General features: G+C 44.2%; 1 protein-coding gene across 5 annotated transcripts; it reads left to right on the top strand.

The window, feature by feature from the left end:
• ZFAND2A (zinc finger AN1-type containing 2A) lies at window positions 1-11,275 on the top strand. Of its 5 annotated transcripts, XM_077140422.1 has the most exons (7): window positions 1-529; window positions 1,436-1,534; window positions 1,987-2,081; window positions 3,399-3,530; window positions 5,770-5,921; window positions 6,477-6,560; window positions 6,809-11,275. In XM_077140422.1, exons 2-7 carry the CDS (start codon window positions 1,480-1,482, stop codon window positions 6,825-6,827), a joined length of 537 nt encoding a protein of 178 aa, XP_076996537.1. In that variant the 5' UTR covers window positions 1-529; window positions 1,436-1,479; the 3' UTR covers window positions 6,828-11,275. The 5 variants fall into 5 exon arrangements, with proteins under 5 accessions (XP_076996537.1, XP_076996539.1, XP_076996535.1 ...); XM_077140424.1 differs by lacking the exon at window positions 6,477-6,560 and having other exon boundaries at window positions 6,809-11,274; XM_077140420.1 differs by lacking the exon at window positions 6,809-11,275 and having other exon boundaries at window positions 6,477-6,800.
• Window positions 11,276-19,098: the final 7,823 nt, after the last annotated feature.

The raw sequence follows: 19,098 nt of genomic DNA, 5'->3' as shown, positions 1-19,098 counted from the left end.
CGGGCCGCGGCGGCGAGCAGATAAATGGCGTGCGTCTCCGCGCTGCATGATGCTGCGACTTGTCGTGGGCGCGGTGGGGTTTCAGCCGCTGCGCGGGTGCCGTTGTCGTCGTCCCTTTTTGCCTTGCTTTCCGCGGCTGGCAACGAAAAGGGGAGCCCACGTTTCCGCCTCCGCCGCCTGCCGCTCCCTGTCGCCGCGCCTGTGTCTCCGGAGAGAGCCGGGGTCGCGAGACCGGGCAGGGAAGGCCCCGCCGGGAGTCCCAGGACCGAGGCCGCTCCGAGAGCGGAGGGCGCGTGGAAGGCGTCCCCAGGGCGTGGCCAGCCTCCGTGGCCGGACCGTATCCTCGCCGCGCTGAGCATCTGGAAGTCGTCCCGGTAGCAGCAGGACGACTCCGCAGGCCGGGCCGCCCCAGACCCCTCCTGTGCCGCGAGAACAAAATCCCTGCGGGATTGACGTCGGATTCTGATCCGTTCCTTCAGCGAGAAACGCGGACCCTTGTCGCGCACTGCGGGTGGCCCTCCCGACACCGGTGAGTGAGGCCCAGGGTCCAGAGGGCCATAGGGAAGCTGCTGGGAGAGGGGTCGGAGGATCCCTCAGGGTGGGGTGGTGAGGGTGTTGGAAAGGACCCTTCGAGGAAGTGACAACTGAAGAGCTGGCACAGGGGACATGGGAAAGTGGAAAGAGTTGGTGGGGAGCCCTGGAATACACCTTTGGGATTTGAATTTTGGAGGAAGAAGAGTTTTGAGAAGTTTGGTGGGTACTAGATCATGAAGGGAGCTTGTGAACCATGCTATTCAGGGACTTAAAATTTCTCTCAGCTGCAATCTTCACCAGTTGGCTGTTGTTTTTCATGTGAGTGAGCAGCTCTTCTCCCTCTTCATCTCCAGGTTGGTGTCATTAAGGAATAGATACAAAGTAAAACTTAAGGGAGTTAAAAAGGAGCAGCAAGGGACATAGTTAAATTTCCCCTGGATAGTGCAGTAAACGCATGTGATTTAGCACCTAGTAACAGGTACTTTTACATCTGGCAGCAAGTATATTGGATAGATGAAATTGTGATTTAAAAGTCCACTGAGGCTTTTTACGGATAGCTATGTAAATAGAAAATGGGAAGCCCCTCCCCCCACAAGATTTGAAATAAGGTTTGTTAAAATCTGAATTCCGGATAAATTTCATAAACTAGGAATTAAAAGGACCGATGAATGACCGGTTTCATAGTATGTTGATTCTGAATGACTGAAAGCTGGTACTTATGCTAAACTTCCGTTTTCTTTGGTAAAAGAAAAAGATTTTGATGCTTTAGTTTTCCAACTAGGCTTACGATGACTGGGACTTTCAATTAGGGAGCATGCTTGTTGCTTGTATTAGCTGTAAATTATAAAGCTTGAAATTGGAGCAGCGATTGCTTTCCTTCTAACTATTCTAATTCTTGTAGGTGATATTTTAACTCTGCCATCTGTGTTTTGAAGACTTCCCATAATGGAGTTCCCTGATTTGGGGAAGCATTGTTCAGAAAAAACTTGCAATCAGCTAGGTAAGCACTTTTAAGAATATCAGTAGAAATGGGTATTTTGTTATTTTGTGGGGGAGAACTGGACATTTATGCTTATTAGCTGATAATTCTCTGTGTCTTCACCTTCCTGGCTTTTTGCAGTTGGAGAGCTGTCATGAGGCACAGGTTCTGTTCACTGTTGACACCTGCCTATTGCCTAGACTAGCAGGGCAGAAAGGGCACAAGTGTGCTTCTCAGATACCTGTGCTGCCAGGTGAAAGGGCATCTTTCTTGAAAAAGATAACTGTAGATTCTTAAATGTTGTTTAACATTGTGACTCCATGACCTCAGAATTTTTTTTCTTTACACATTATACCTCAAGGATGTTCTTAACTAACAGGTAAAAAAACACTTGTGTAGGTAAAAACTCGTGTAGTATGATCTACAATTCTTTTGTTCTAGTCTTTAAAACATTTTATTTTTTTGTCACTTAGATTTTCTTCCATTAAAATGTGATGCGTGTAAACAAGATTTCTGTAAAGATCACTTTACGTCTGCTGCACACAAATGTCCCTTTGCATTCAAGAAGGTAATTTTTCATACTTTATTTTAAAGATTCTAATTTTCACTCTCAAGTTGTGCAGTTTGATGTGGTAGTTACTGGCCACATGTGGCTATTTAAGTTAAATACAATTAAAAACCCAGTTTCTCCATCATACAAGCCACCTTTCAGATGTGCGATAGCCACATGTGACCAGTGGCCACCATTCTTGCAGCACTGGTAAGACATTTTCCTCTTTGCAGAAAATTGTATTGGACAGTAATTGAGAATTTTTCTTTTGTATTTATTTCTGGACTTGTGTAGTCCAGTTGTTGTAACCTAACTTTCAGAGCTTTCTTTATGTGTTAGAAAATGGAATGCCTGGAATCATTACACCAAGGAAAAACAGCCACACGTGTGTGGCTCAGGAATGGCCCTAGCACTTGACATGGAGACTAATCTGGACGTTAGAATGTTGACTTACCCCAGGGCACACAACACAAACTGGAAGATGGCTTTAAGGACGCCGACTAACGTAAATCCAGAGTTCACAGCTTGTGTTGCTGCCCTTTGTTTGGTGGTGGGGGCTGTCCCAGAGAACCCTGGATCCGCTCTCTGCTGCTTCACGTGGCGGCATGGAGACGCGGGTGGCATGGCAGTGTGGCGCTTAGAGTAGCAGCACCAGGTCTGACCCGTCAGGTTTTTTTTTCCATGGAGGGCAGACAGGAGGGTGACCCAAATCATCCATCTAACCAGGGGCGGGTGACCAGGCCACACTGTCCAGTCTGTTATATGGGCCTTCCCATTCACGGTGAGGAGTCTGGCTAGAAATAATTTAACTGCTCTGGTTGTTCTGCCAGCAGGTGCCCTGTTCATACCCACCTGTGGCCCTGGGCACCTGAGAGCTCTGCCTGAGGGGTCCTCCTGCGCAGTACCGAGGAGTGAGCCTTTGCCCTGTGAATGACAGCCACACGGGGGGATCAAGAGGGCTGTTGGCGACTGATGTGGCTGCTTGTCCTTCACAGCTGGAAATTTGCTTCTGTCGCCTCCATGCTGGGGCAGGATACCTCTCACCTGAGGTGCTGAACAGCCCTAGCTGTTCCCATGGCTTCCTCCCTCACCGTCTTTTTACACTTGGGTGATAGTCGGTTACACTTCACTTCGCCTCAGGAGATGTGCTGAAGGCGGCGCTCTGCTTGGCCGTGGGTGCACTGTCCTCTGAGTGGGCGGATGTCAGGATGTGTGCGCACCCGGTCTGCTCTTCAAGCCCTGCTCCCTTACCCTCTGCTCTTGCAAAGGTTTGGGTTTTGTGAATCTGATCTAACATGTCTGGGTCTGAAATATCGTCTTACTCCATGTCTTTAGGATGTTCACGTCCCGCTGTGCCCGCTGTGTAACAGCCCCATCCCAGTGAGAAGGGGAGAGCTCCCGGACAGGGTGGTGGGTGAGCACATGGACCAGCGCTGCCAGTACGCTCCCGGGAAGGGGAAGGCGAAGGTGTGTGACATCCTGGGAATTCTGTGAGTGTGGTTCCGCTGTAAGGGGGAAAGCAGGTCGATCCTCTAACTGCAAAAATTAGTCCTAATGGGTTCTGTACAAGGTGAAGACCTGATATCAGCGTTTTCCATGTTGTGAATGGCCTGGGTTTTTACAGCTCTATAAACAGCTTTTCTGAATATTGGGAATTATCGATTAGGGTCTGAGTTATTTATGGGAATTTGTCTGTTTTCTTGGGATTTAGTTTTCTAGAACTGTTCTGTGATGCGTTTGTGTTTCCAAAGCTCCTCCCAAGGGAGTACAGAAGGCTCTGAAATCCAAACATTGTTCTCGAGCTTTGGTAGCCTTAGCATTCTTATGGGTTACTGCCCACTAGTGTGGATGGAGTAAAGCGCCTCAGGGCAGAGAGCAGTCTCCTGTCCCCGCAGGCAGCCGCTTCTGTCCTGAGCCAGGCAGCCTGCTTGCCTGGCTTTCCTCTAATGCACGGATTCTTATGTCTCAAGTGCTCTCCCACACTCGTCACTCATTGGTGTGAGGCATTTCCTGCCTACCAGGGTGTGGGCTGTGTATGGAGCTCTTACCCCCATCCCAGCATTTGTGTGAACCTTCCCTTCCCACCCTGTCCTCCCCATGCAGCTGGCTTGTCCTTTTGGGTGGGTGTCCAGGCCTCTGCAGATCTGCCCGCGCATTCTGTCACAAGAGGTCCTCACGTCCTCTGTCCCGTGTTTGTCAGTTTATTTCCTTATTCTAGTGGTCTGGCCCCCACTCAGCCTCCCACAGCCCCAAATCTCATATTTTCCAGTGAGTTCTTGCTTGTCCATATGTTCTTCAGCTGTTAAATCTTGAGCTGTTTCTCTTTTATCTGTAACTTGTGGGTTTACACCTTTTCAGAAAAATCTCTCTCCGGCTGTGTTTCAGGTGGGAGCAGAGTCAGCACAGGTGCTGAGTTCTCCATCTCTTAACTGGAAGTCCAAGGCACTAAACGTCTGGCTACAGTGAACTTTCCCTTCTGTCGATTGCACATAAGTTTGCTCTTTTCTCTGGGACTGCAGGTTTTCCAGAGCTTCTCCACTCTTTCCCCAGGGCCGCTGCCTCACTCTGTTCTTGTGCCCGCCCCACGGCTTGCCTCCCCTGGGCCCTACTTGTTTATCTGGTTCTTTTCCTAAGGCTGTTCTTTCAGATGCTACTCCCCTGCCCCATACTGATGCCCTCCAAACTATGCCAGTAGGCTGTTTAGGCTTTTTAAGGATCCTTCTAGGAAATTGGCATTTGTCCAGCTTAAATCCCAGTTTCTGTCATGGGCTTTGTTTACAATTATCAGCTGTCTTAATCAAGTAAATCACCGTAAGACTCAGAAACTCTTACTTCCTTTTTTCATCCTCGTACTCAAGCGAATACAGTTTACATCTCTGCACCCGCCACACTCACCCTATAAAGTAAGTGTGGTCCGTTCTCCCTTCCTAACCCGGCTTTCGTCGTGGTCCTTCTATGCCCCTGCACCCTGTGGTCCCTCAGGCTGGGGTCCACGTGGAGGGCCTCCTCTCCTGAGCGGACCACCAGCCCTAGCTTCCCTCTCCTTCCTGCCCAGCACAGGTGGTCCCTCCTTTGTCTTCCCGGGGCCTGCCGTCTGCCTGCTTGTGGCAGGTGCAGCAGCGCCGTACACTGTCTCCCGGGTCCCTGGCCATCTCCATGGGCACAGGCCTTTGCTGGCTCGTACCAGCCACCTGCCTGTCTGCAGGGGGCTCCCCAGGCCGCAGGGGCCTCTGCCTGCTGCTTATAGAAGTGCCTGGGAATTGCTTTCATCACGCTCCTCACCCAGTGGCCACCGGGTGTGGGGGGTGTATTCTAGCCCCTTCCGCTTGTGGGGATGACCTCAGCTGTCCCCAGGCCCCCCCGGAGCCATTTACCCTTTGGGGTTTGCGTTCTCACACCCCGTTCGGCTTCCTTCCTGCCCGGGTCCTGGGTTCCACATCCCCTAATGGGTCTTGTTTTGGTTTGGTTTTCCTGGGAACACCTCTGGTCATTTTCACGTGAATCTCCCTTTCAGGATCTGCCTCCGGGACCCCAAACTTAACAGAATGTACTTAGTACTGGTTAAAATCTTGTGTCTCCACCTGACACTAAATGCTGCAATCTGTGTTGCTAAAAATTTTTCTAGTTTAAAAATGAATGATCTTATGGGGGCTTTTAAAATAATTGCTTATTGTGAAGTAATTGTTCTTGACTTTTGTTTTCTTAGATTTTTACATACCACTGTTCAAAAGAAGGATGCAAGAAAAAAGAGATGCTGCCCGTGACTTGTGACCAGTGTCAGAGAAATTTCTGTATTCAGCACAGACACCCTCTGGACCATGGCTGCAAGCCCCGAAGCCACCCCGGTGGCCGAGCAGGGTGAGGGCAGCTTCCGCAGAGCGGGTGTAGTTCACAGTGGAGCCCGCAGACTCAGTTTAAACTCTTTGCAGGGATGGAGCAGGTAGAGCACTGTTTCACGCCACGTTGGGACCTTTAGTGTTGGCTGCACGACCTCAACTGAATATGCTCTGACTTACTACTTAACATTTATTTTGGTCTCTCGATAACTGTTTAATTTCTCATCAGGTTTTTGATTAATGAAAAGGCGAAGTGTGGTTATAAATAAATGGTCAGGGCATGAGCTAGACTGAAAACAATGTGAGGCCAGGCGAAATATGGAAAATGAGTCAAGTTGGATTCTAGTGGTACTAAGCTAGAGAGTGCCTTTGTCACATTTAGAGGAAACATCTGCCCAGACTTGTTGATGAATGAAAACAGATGCTTAAGCTGGTTCAATTGCATTTAACAGCGTCTCCTGTTGCTCATGCCTGACCAGGCAGGGCACTCACTGCCCTAACTTTATAAACCTGTCTGGTTTTCTGGGTGAGCAGGTGAAGGGGGTTCAGTGTGTATTGATCTGACCTTTCTCTGTAGGGGTTCAGCCACGAGGGCCTCTGAGCCCCAGGCGTCAGGAGCCTTAAGCACCTGCTCTCCCCATTGGCTGGCCCGGCGATTCAGGTATCACCTGGTGGCATGTGCAAATGTAGTTGCCTGGTTGTTGTGTTGTGCTCAGTAACTGCTTATCCCATGCCCAGCAGTGTATGGCTTAGCCGTAGGGGCAGTGCATGACTCTGAGTCTAGCTTTCTCAAACCCCATATTATAAACCCAATCCTTTTAGCTCATGGAGCTGGTTTCTGCATGCCTTATTTGACCTTTAAGATCAAGACAGATCTTAAAAAATATTTACTGTTTTGTTCTCTTTCAGATGGAAAACAAGGAGATGATGACATGATTGTATCTGTTCTTCAAAGGGGCACATGAGCTCATTCTTATAGATAACCCTTATTCTTTATAGATAATTCTTATGCTCTAGCACTTTCATACTTGGTATGGCAAGCAGACTGAGACATTATCGAAACTTTCCCATAAAATATTGGGTAGGATACTCTGCCGTGGGCTCAGCTTATATACCAGCCCCCCTGGCTTAGTGAACTGAGGATCTGAGTGTGGCTGGGGGCATGCTCTGCTTGGCGCTGGCCTGGTCAGGGGCCTGGCTTGAAGGCAGCTCTGGCTAGGAAGGGCCACATCTCCCTGGCTAAGGTCTTTGTCCCAAGTGGTTCCCGCTCTCCCACTCACATTCCAGGGCCCAAGACGCAGCTGCATGACCAAACCAGATCCAAGGGGACCTGGGAAATGTCTGTTTTTAGGAAAGCTGGAGATTTGTTTCGGTGGCCTGCTACTTGTTGTCTCTGCCACAGCTGACTTCTGAAAATGGGCACAGTTGTCTGCCAGCAACGAGCCAGCGTGTGAAACAGCTTATCTGTACCTGGGTACAGTTTCAACTCCAAGAAAAAGCCACACAATGCCAGCTGTTAAGGACAGAGCTCTGTCCACTGTTTAAGTGATAGAAGCTGTCAGAAGTGATACACAGAACTGCAGGGAAGGGGCTTTTGCGTACTGGGGGTTACAGAGTAGTTTTTTTTAGTCTTTTTTAGTTTAAGAGTAAACCACGTGAGCTGAGAGAGGATCCTGTGTACCCCACATTCATACTTTAGATGATGAGCAGGGCCCCGTCAGGGCCCAGTCCAGTTTCCACTCCTAGTCCTGACTTTGTCCAACCACAAATAGACTCTGTAAACACCGATGATGTCGTTATCAGTGCTGGGTTTATACTGACAGGTTCTGTCCTTGGATGAGGGAGCTCTCCTCTCTTTGGCCCGTAGGCTTCAGTAAATAAGTAAAATGAAATGTCTGAACCTGGGTCCTGGGTCTCACCCTCCAGGTAATCCGGCCACACATTCCAGCGTCCCTGTGCTGGTTTGAAAGTTGTGTGCCCTGAGCCGTGTCCATTAATCCTGATTTAGTATTGTAGTGTGGAAACTTGATTGTATTGTTCTTATGGAGTTGTGACACACCCAGTTGTGAGCATGGCCACGTGACTACTGGTTCAAGGTGGGTCTTGATTAGGTTATTGGAGTCCTTTAAAGGGGGGGACATTTTGGAGGAAGCTCAGTTGCTTCAGAGCCAACGGAGATGCAGAGCCCAGGAGACGTCGCCGTGCGCCTTCCCATGGGATGCTCAGCAAACCAGAGCCCAGAGTTGGGTCCCTGGCGGAGCTAAGTGAAGGCCACAGACAGAGGAAGCCACGGGCATTGGAAGCTGCAGTACTGGGAACAGAGACCAGCAGACGCCAGCCACGCGCCTTCTCATGTGACTTTGACCTTTCCTGAGAGAAGGTATCTTTATCTGGATGCCTTGGTTTGGACATTTTTATGGCCTTAGAACTGTAAACTTGGAACTTAATAGATTCCCCTTTTAAAAAGCTGTTCCGTTTCTGGTATGTTGCACTCCTGCAGCTTTAGCAAACCAAAAGAGTCCTTTGAGATACTTACTACATTGGGATTAACAAACGTCTGCACGACTCCTTTATCTGTTTCTGAGTCGTCAGAGGAGGAAGGGCTTGTGTCCAGTCTCCATCCTGCACCAGGCAGCCAGTGCTGTTCTTCCAGCCTGGGCATCTCATGGCATTTTTTCTAGACCAACAGTCCCCAAACTTGACTGCATTAGAATTGCTTAGAAGATTTGGGCCCCAGAGTTGGATTGTTTAGATCTGGGGCAAGATTTTGCAATTTAACAAGTCCCCGTGTGCTGTCACCACCACCACTGCTACAGTCCGGAAACCCCGTAGGCAAGCCCGCTCCTGTGCCCGGGCTCTCTGGTGGCACGGCCAGCAGCAGGTAGGCTTTGGAGTGCCTGAAGTGCTGCTCTGCAGCTGAGGAACGGCCCTTGGGTCGTATTTCAGCCATCGAAAAAACTAATGCTTGATTCAGTTATTAGAAAACTTTTAAGTGTGTTTGGAACTTGGTGTGTGAATTTTTTTCAGTTGTCACTTTATGAAATCTAAATACCAATCAAATGTTTGATGAAAATTTAATGTTCAGATTGAGATGTGTCCAAAGTGAGAGTTTAAAAACACACCAGATGTAGAAGACAATGGCAAAAAAAGAATATAAAAAATCTCATTGTTACAAGTATTTACACAGTGTTGAAATGATATTTTGGATATGATTCATTAAATAAAACATTAAAATAAATTTTGTATTTTAATGTGGCTACTAGGAATTTTTAAATCAGGCTTGTGTATATTTCTGCTGAACAGATGTTCTAGATCATCCAAGGCGATACTTGTGTTTTTATCAGGAAGAAGAATTATCCATGTATTAGTGTATTCATTTTTCTCTCTGCAGGTTTGACTGGAATATTTAAATAATATGAGCTTTCTGACCATCTCATTTTAACATTTTCCCTTCAAAGTACTAGTAACGTTAGTGTGTTAAAAGTTAGGAATTTAAATGGCTCGAAAGGGGGAGAGTTAGGAAAGTGAAAACCCCTGGCCCCTCCCCAGAAAGTGTCCCTTGTACCTTGAGCATACAAGGTCCTCTCCACTGCTGCCCCTCCAGATACCCATACCCATTATCCTTCCTTCTCACTGTTCTCCACTATTGCAATCCACCCAATTTTTTTTTACCCTCCTCATCTCATTTTCTTTTCTTTTTTTTTTTTTTTTAACTTATCTGTCTATAACCTGGATAAAGGGAACATCAGCCACTAGGTTGTCGTAATTACATGGTCACACTGTAAAAGCTATATGGTTATATAATTGTCTTTAAGAATCAAGGCGACTGAAACAGTTCAGCAGTTTCAGGTATTTCCCTCCAGCCACTTGAACACACCATAAACAAAGGGATTACCTTTCAACTCTGAAGTCTCTCAACCACTGAAACTTATTTTGTCTCATTTCTCTCTTCCCCCTTTTGGTCAAGGCTTTCTCAGTCCCATGATGCCAGGTCCCAGCTCTTCCATGGGAGTCACGTCTCACGTTGCCAAGGAGACTCACGTCCCTTGGAGCCATATCCCATGTAGTATGGAAGGCAGTGAGTTAACCTGCCAAGTTGGCTGCATGCATTCTTAAGACAGGAGTGGCAAGTTTTGTTCTGTCTTCATCTATGCAAGGTAGGAAGGGGTTCATTTTCCTTAGTTACTGGGCTGCTTTGGTGGAAACGCTTAGCTGAGATTGTGTCCTGGGTTTGTGTCATGTGGAGCAAACTGGCATCTGGCCTGAGTCTACTTACGGCTGACTGCACGCAGTGCTGGGTTTGGGTGGCACCTCCTGGCAGCACCTGCACCGGGAACCTCCTGCGGCTCCTTCACTCGTTCTTGGCTCCAGGGGACGGCATCCTCTGAGAAACACTGTGAATGTGGCAGGTTAAACCTTAAGCTTTCTGACACTAGAAACCTCGCGTGTGAGCCTGTGAATTACCTGCTTCCTTGCTGGAGTGAGTGTAAAAGTCGGCTCTTTGAAGTTTTGACCTTACATATGTTTAATAATTAAATTATTTTTATTGTAGTAAAATATGTATCACGTAAGTTATTTTAACCATTTTAAGTGGACAATTCTTTGACAATAGATAATGCTGTATAGCTTTCACCACTGTCCCAAGCCAAAGCCATGCTCATTTGTCAGTAACTCCCCGTTCCACCTTTTCCCCACTCTGGGTCACCACTGCTCTGCCTTCTATCTCTATGAATTTGCTTGTTGTAAGTATTCCATGTAAGAGAAATCATACAGCAGTTATCCTTTTGTGTCTGGCTCATTTCACTCAACATTACATCTTCACGGTTCATCAGTTGTAGCGTGGACCAGCTCTGCACTTCTTTTTATGGACAAGTGGCGTGCCAGCGTATGGACAGACCCCGTTTTGTTGATCATCTGTTAATGGACACTGGGCTTACTTCCACCTTTTGGCTCTTGTGGATAATGCTGTGATGAGCATTGGTGTACAAACACCTGTCTGAGAACCTGCTTCCAATTCTTTTGGGCATATGCGTAGGAGGGGAATTGCCAGGTCATGTGATTCCGTGCTTACCTTTGTGAGGAACCACCAAACTATTTTCCACAGCGGCCACCCTGTTTTACATTTCCACTGAAAATGTACAAGGGCTCCTATTTCTCTGTATCCTTTTCAGCACTTGTTTTCTATGTAATAATAGCTATCCTAGAGGGTGCGAAGTGGTATGTTGTTTTAATTTGCATTTCTCTAATGGCTGGTGATGTTGAACAACTTTTCATACACTTATTGGCTGTTTCTTCTTTGGGGAAATGTTTAGTCACATTCTTGCCCCCATTTTTTAACTGTGTTTTTGTTTTGAGTTGCAGCAGTTCTATTTTTTGGATATTAAACCCCATCAGATATATGGTTTTCAAATATTTTTTCCCATTCTGTAGGTTGTCTTTTTACCTTCTCATAATGTCCTTTGATGCACATGTTTTTTAATTTTGATGGACCTCATTTTATTTATTTTTCTTTTGTTGTTTTGCTTTTGGTGTAAAATCTAAAATCTGCTGAATTACTTCATTACTTTTTTTTTGTATTTAGTTGCTTTTTTCTAGTGTACTATTTTGATTCCCTTTTTAATAGCTTACTTCAACTAATCCCAATCTAGTTTCAGCAGTATACAAACTCGACTCCTATGTATCTCTGCTCTTCCCCCTTTGAATTGTTACTGCTTCAGATTACATCTTTATATAGTGCATGCCCATTTTGGTTTTTAAATGTTATTTTATACATTTTCTTGTTAAACATATACGGCAAAAAAGCAGTTATAAACCAAAAGTACAATAATGCAGGCTTTTATATTTCCCTAGATAGTTACCTTTACCAGTGTTCTTTATTTCTCTTACAGCTTTAAGTCACTGTCTTGGGTCCTTTTATCTCAGTCTGAAGAACTCCCTTCAGCATTTCTCCTAGGGCAGGCCTTTGGCTAGTGAACTCGTTCAGCTTTTGTTCATCTGTAAATGTCGTCTTCATTTTTGAAGGATGATTTTTCCAGCTATAGAATTCTTGGTTGACAGTTTCTTCCTTTAAGGACTGTAGACAAGTCATCCCTGTCTCCTTGCCCCCATGGTTCCTGACGAGAAATCTTCTGTTAACCCCGTTGGGGATCCCTTGCATGTGACAAGGCGCTTCTCTGTGCTGGCTTGCAAAGTCCACTCTCTGTCTTCAGATTCTGACAATTTCAATTACTCTAACGTGCCTTAGTGAAAACATCCTGGAGTCTGTCCTGCTTGGAGTTCTTGAGCTTCCCACATGTGCATACTCATGTCTTCGATCAAATTTCTAAGTTTTTGGCCTTTATCTCTTCAAGTATATATTTTTGCCCCTTTCTTTGTGTCCTTCTGGACACCAATGTGTTGGCATGTCTAATGCTGTTCCACATTCTTTCAGGCTCTGTTCGTTTTTTTTGTTGTTGTTGTTGTTTTTTAATTTTTTAATTTTTTTATTAACGGAAAGAAAAGAAAAATTAACACAACATTTAGAAATCATACCATTCTACATATGCACTCAGTAATTCTTAACATCATCACATAGATGCATGATCATCGTTTCTTAGTACATTTGCATCGGTTTAGAGGAACTAGCAACACAACAGAAAAGATATAAAATATTAATATAGAGAAAAGAAATAAAAGTAGTAATAATAGTAAAAAAAAAAAACAAAAAAAAAACAAAAAAAAACCTATAGCTCAGCTGCAGCTTCATTCAGTGTTTTAACATGATTACTTTACAATTAGGTATTATTGTGCTGTCCATTTTTGAGTTTTTGTATCTAGTCCTGTTGCACAGTCTGTATCCCTTCAGCTTCAATTACCCATTGTCTTACCCTGTTTCTAACTCCTGCTGGACTCTGTTACCAATGACATATTTCAAGTTTATTCTCGAATGTCCGTTCACATCAGTGGGACCATACAGTATTTGTCCTTTAGTTTTTGGCTAGACTCATTCAGCATAATATTCTCTAGGTTCATCCATGTTATTACATGTTTCATAAGTTTATCTTGTCTTAAAGCTGCATAATATTCCATCGTATGTATATACCACAGTTTGTTTAGCCATTCTTCTGTTGATGGACATTTTGGCTGTTTCCATCTCTTTGCAATTGTAAATAATGCTGCTATAGACATTGGTGTGCAAATGTCCGTTTGTGTCTTTGCCCTTAAGTCCTTTGAGTAGATACCTAGCAATGGTATTGCTGGGTCGTATGGCAATTCTATATTCAGCTTTTTGAGGAACCGCCAAACTGCCTTCCACAGTGGTTGCACCATTTGACATTCCCACCAATAGTGGATAAGTGTGCCTCTTTCTCCGCATCCTCTCCAGCACTTGTCATTTTCTGTTTTGTTGATAATGGCCATTCTGGTGGGTGTGAGATGATATCTCATTGTGGTTTTGATTTGCATTTCTCTAATGGCCAGGGACATTGAGCGACTCTTCATGTGCCTCTTGGCCATCCGTATTTCCTCTTCTGGTAGGTGTCTGTTCAAGTCTTTTTCCCATTTTGTAATTGGGTTGGCTGTCTTTTTGTTATTGAGTTGAACAATCTCTTTATAAATTCTGGATACTAGACTTTTATCTGATATGTCATTTCCAAATATTATCTCCCATTGTGTAGGCTGTCTTTCTACTTTCTTGATGAAGTTCTTCGATGCACAAAAGTGTTTAATTTTGAGGAGCTCCCATTTATTTATTTCTTTCTTCAGTGCTCTTGCTTTAGGTTTAAGGTCCATAAAACCGCCTCCAGTTGTAAGATTCATAAGATATCTCCCTACATTTTCCTCTAACTGTTTTATGGTCTTAGACCTAATGTTTAGATCTTTGATCCATTTTGAGTTAACTTTTGTATAAGGTGTGAGATACGGGTCTTCTTTCATTCTTTTACATATGGATATCCAGTTCTCTAGGCACCATTTATTGAAGAGACTGTTCTGTCCCAGGTGAGTTGGCTTGACTGCCTTATCAAAGATCAAATGTCCATAGATGAGAGGGTCTATATCTGAGCACTCTATTCGATTCCATTGGTCGATATATCTATCTTTATGCCAATACCATGCTGTTTTGACCACTGTGGCTTCATAATATGCCTTAAAGTCCGGCATTGCGAGACCTCCAGCTTCGTTTTTTTTTCCTCAAGATGTTTTTAGCAATTCAGGGCAACCTGCCCTTCCAGATAAATTTGCTTATTGGTTTTTCTATTTCTGAAAAATAAGTTGTTGGGATTTTGATTGGTATTGCATTGAATCTGTGGATCAGTTTAGGTAGGATAGACATCTTAATTATATTTAGTCTTCCAATCCATGAACACGGTATGACCTTCCATCTATTTAGGTCTTCTGTGATTTCTTTTAGCAGTTTTTTGTAGTTTTCTTTATATAGGTTTTTTGTCTCTTTAGTTAAATTTATTCCTAGGTATTTTATTCTTTTAGTTGCAATTGTAAATGGGATTCGTTTCTTGATTGCCCCCTCAGCTTGTTCATTACTAGTGTATAGAAAAGCTACAGATTTTTGAATGTTGATCTTGTCACCTGCTACTTTGCTGTACTCATTTATTAGCTCTAGTAATTTTGTTGTGGATTTTTCTGGGTTTTCTATGTATAGTATCATATCGTCTGCAAACAGTGATAGTTTTACTTCTTCCTTTCCAATTTTGATGCCTTGTATTTCTTTTTCTTGTCTAATTGCTCTGGCTAGAACTTCCAACACAATGTTGAATAATCGTGGTGATAGTGGACATCCTTGTCTTGTTCCTGATCTTAGGGGGAAAGTTTTCAATTTTTCCCCATTGAGGATGATATTAGCTGTGGGTTTTTCATATATTCCCTCTACCATTTTAAGGAAGTTCCCTTGTATTCCTATCTTTTGAAGTGTTTTCAGCAGGAAAGGATGTTGAATCTTGTCAAATGCCTTCTTTGCATCAATTGAGATGATCATGTGATTTTTCTGCTTTGATTTGTTGATGTGGTGTATTACATTAATTGATTTTCTTATGTTGAACCATCCTTGCATACCTGGGATGAATCCTACTTGGTCATGATGTATAATTCTTTTAATGTGTTGTTGGATAGGATTTGCTAGAATTTTATTGAGGATTTTTGCATCTGTATTCATTAAAGAGATTGGTCTGTAGTTTTCTTTCTTTGTAATATCTTTGCCTGGTTTTGGTATGAGGGTGATGTTGGCTTCATAGAATGAATTAGGTAGTTTTCCCTCCACTTCGATTATGTTGAAGAGTTTGAGGAGAGTTGGTACTAATTCTTTCTGGAATGTTTGATAGAATTCACATGTGAAGCCGTCTGGTCCTGGACTTTTCTTTTTAGGGAGCTTTTGAATGACTAATTCAATCTCTTTACTTGTGATTGGTTTGTTGAGGTCATCTATGTCTTCTTGAGTCAAAGTTGGTTGTTCATGTCTTTCCAGGAACCCGTCCATTTCATCTAAATTGTTGTATTTATTAGCGTAAAGTTGTTCATAGTATCCTATTATTACCTCCTTTATTTCTGTGAGGTCAGTAGTTATGTCTCCTCTTCCATTTCTGATCTTATTTATTTGCATCCTCTCTCTTCTTCTTTTTTTCAATCTTGCTAAGGGTCCATCAATCTTATTGATTTTCTCATAGAACCAACTTCTGGTCTTATTGATTTTCTCTATTGTTTTCATGTTTTCAATTTCATTTATTTCTGCTCTAATCTTTGTTATTTCTTTCCTTTTGCTTGCTTTGGGATTAGTTTGCTGTTCTTTCTCCAGTTCTTCCAAGTGGACAGTTAATTCCTGCATTTTTGCCTTTTCTTCTTTTCTGATAAAGGCATTTAGGGCAATAAATTTCCCTCTTAGCACTGCCTTTGCTGCGTCCCATAAGTTTTGATATGTTGTGTCTTCATTTTCATTCGCCTGTAGGTATTTACTAATTTCTCTTGCAATTTCTTCTTTGACCCACTTGTTGTTTAAGAGTGTGTTGTTGAGCCTCCATGTATTTGTGAATTTTCTGGCACTCCGCCTTTTATTGATTTCCAACTTCATTCCTTTATGATCCGAGAAAGTGTTGTGTATGATTTCAATCTTTTTAAATTTGTTAAGACTTGCTTTGTGACCCAGCATATGATCTATCTTTGAGAATGATCCATGAGCACTTGAAAAAAAGGTGTATCCTGCTGTTGTGGGATGTAATGTCCTATAAATGTCTATTAAGTCTAGTTCATTTATAGTAATATTCAGATTCTCTATTTCTTTGTTGATCCTCTGTCTAGATGTTCTGTCCATTGATGAGAGTGGTGAATTAAAGTCTCCAACTATTATGGTATATGAGTCTATTTCCCTTTTCAGTGTTTGAAGTGTATTCCTCACGTATTTTGGGGCATTCTGGTTCGGTGCGTAAATATTTATGATTGTTATGTCTTCTTGTTTAATTGTTCCTTTTATTAGTATATAGTGTCCTTCTTTGTCTCTTTTAACTGTTTTACATTTGAAGTCTAATTTGTTGGATATTAGTATAGCCACTCCTGCTCTTTTCTGGTTGTTATTTGCATGAAATATCTTTTCCCAACCTTTCACTTTCAACCTATATTTATCTTTGGGTCTAAGATGTGTTTCCTGTAGACAGCATATAGAAGGATCCTGTTTTTTAATCCATTCTGCCAGTCTATGTCTTTTGATTGGGGAATTCAGTCCATTAACATTTAGATTTATTACTGTTTAGATAATATTTTCCTCTACCATTTTGCCTTTTGTATTATATATATCATATCTGACTTTCCTTCTTTCTACACTCTTCTCCATGCCTCTCTCTTCTGTCTTTTTGTATCTGACTCTAGTCAGACTCTAGTGCTCCCTTTAGTATTTCTTGCAGAGCTGGTCTCTTGGTCACAAATTCTCTCAGTGACTTTTTGTCTGAGAATGTTTTAATTTCTCCCTCATTTTTGAAGGACAATTTTGCTGGATATAGGAGTCTTGGTTGGCAGTTTTTCTCTTTTAGTAACTTAAATATATCATCCCACTGTCTTCTAGCCTCCATGGTTTCTGCTGAGAAATCTACACATAGTCTATTGGGTTTCCCTTGTATGTGATGGATTGCTTCTCTCTCGCTGCTTTCAAGATCTTCTCTTTCTCTTTGACCTCTGACATTCTAACTAGTAAGTGTCTTGGGGAATGCCTATTTGGGTCTAATCTCTTTGGGGTGCGCTGCACTTCTTGGATCTGTAATTTTAGGTCTTTCATAAGAGTTGGGAAATTTTCAGTGATAATTTCTTCCATTAGTTTTTCTCCTCCTTTTCCCTTCTCTTCTTCTGGGGCATCCACAACACGTATATTTGTGCGGTTCACATTGTCCTTGAGTTCCCTGATACCCTGTTCAAATTTTTCCATTCTTTTCCGGATAGTTTCTGTTTCTTTTTGGAATTCAGATGTTCCATCCTCCAAATCACTAATTCTATCTTCTGTCTCTTTAAATCTACCATTGTAGGTATCCATTGTTTTTTCCCATCTTTTCTACTTTATCCTTCACTTCCATAAGCTCTGTGATTTTTCAGTTTTTCTATTTCTTCTTTTTGATCAGCCCATATCTTCTTCATGCCCTCCCTCAATTTATCGATTTCGTTTTTGAAGAGGTTTTCCATTTCTGTTCGTATATTCAGCATTAGTTGTTTCAGCTCCTGTATCTCATTTGAACTATTGGTTTGTTCCTTTGACTGGGCCATATTTTCAATTTTCTGAGCGTGATCCGTTATCTTCTGCTGGCGTCTGGGCATTTAGTCAGATTTCCCTGGGTGTTGGACCCCACAGGTTGAAAGATTTTTCTGTGAAATCTCTGGGTTCTGTTTTTCTTATCCTGCCCAGTAGGTGGCGCTCGTGGCACACGTTTGTCTGCGGGTTCCACCAGTGAAAGTTGCTGTGGGTCCTTTAACTCTGGAAAATTCTCACCGTAGGGGAGGTTCGGCAGCCGAAGCGTCTTGGAAGAGTGCCAGCCGGCCCGGGGTTCCGAAGGCTGGGAGGGTCACCGGCCGCCGCAGCACAGGAGAGCGCCCGGCCGAATTACCTAGTCGGCCCGGGGCGCCAAGCGTGGCGGGAGGGCGCCAGCTGTCGCAGCCCGGGAGAGTGCACTGTTCCCAGCCGGACCGGGGAGTCACGTGTTTGGAAGGGACCCCCCGGTCACTGTTCTCCGCAGTCTTGGGATTTCCGACCCAACTCTCTCAGTTGGTCCGGGGGGCCTCGCGTGGTGGGGGCGCCAGCCGCCGCGGCCCAAGGGGACCGCCTGTCCAATTCTGCCATCTGGCCTGGGAAGGAGGAAGGGAGGGACTCCGGCCGCTTGCCGACCCACCCAGGAAAGCCCGCGCCCCTCGGTGATCTCACCGGACAGTCAGCTGTTCCAGGATGGGGTACGCCATCCCTTTGATCTCCGTCGTGGTTCCGGGAGCTGCTCTGTATTGTCTCCACTCCCCCAGTAGCTGTTCTGGAGGAGGAAAGGTGAGGGTGGCAAGGCTGTCGAGGCCGGTGGCGGAGGAGCCAGTGAAGGCGGAAGAGGGGAGAGGAGGGCGGGCGGGTCAGCTGCTGCGGGGCGTGGGCGCCGCGCGGCGGGGCGTGGGCGCCGCGCGGCGGGCCGGCGGACAAAGAGGGGAGAGGAGGGCGGGCGGGTCGGCTGCTGCGGGGCGTGGGCCCTCTGTTCATTTTTATTCATTATTTTTTCTTTCTGTTCCTCACACTGGATAATTTCAATTGTCATATCTTCATTCCTATTTAAATAGACATTTCTCCAAAGAAGACTTTAAATGGCCATGCTTAACATAATTAGCCAAATTATTAATTTCAGTTAGTAAGCTGAAACAGGGAGACACCATGTAACACACACTAGATGTGTTGGTTTGAGAGGATTACGGACCCTAGAAAAGTCGTGTTTTAGTCCTAATCCATTTTGTCGAGGTAGCAATATCTTTTAATCCCTATCGAGCAGTGTATGTTGGAAACTTGATTAGATTATCTCCATGGCGATGTGGCTCGCCCAGTTGTGGGTATTAACCTTTGATTAGATGGAGATGTGACTCCATCCATTCCAGGTGGGTCTAGATTATTTTATTGGAATCCTTTAAAAAAGGAAACATTTTGGAGAGAACTGTAAAGCCACGAGATTCGCGAGAGTTGAGAGATGCAGCCAGAGACCTCTGGAGATGAA

This window comes from Tamandua tetradactyla, chromosome 23 (genome assembly GCF_023851605.1).
Source record: "Tamandua tetradactyla isolate mTamTet1 chromosome 23, mTamTet1.pri, whole genome shotgun sequence".
Taxonomy (NCBI): Eukaryota; Metazoa; Chordata; class Mammalia; order Pilosa; family Myrmecophagidae; genus Tamandua; species Tamandua tetradactyla.
The sequence above is the reverse complement of the archived record's forward strand: the minus strand, read 5'-3'. Positions and strand labels throughout refer to the sequence as shown.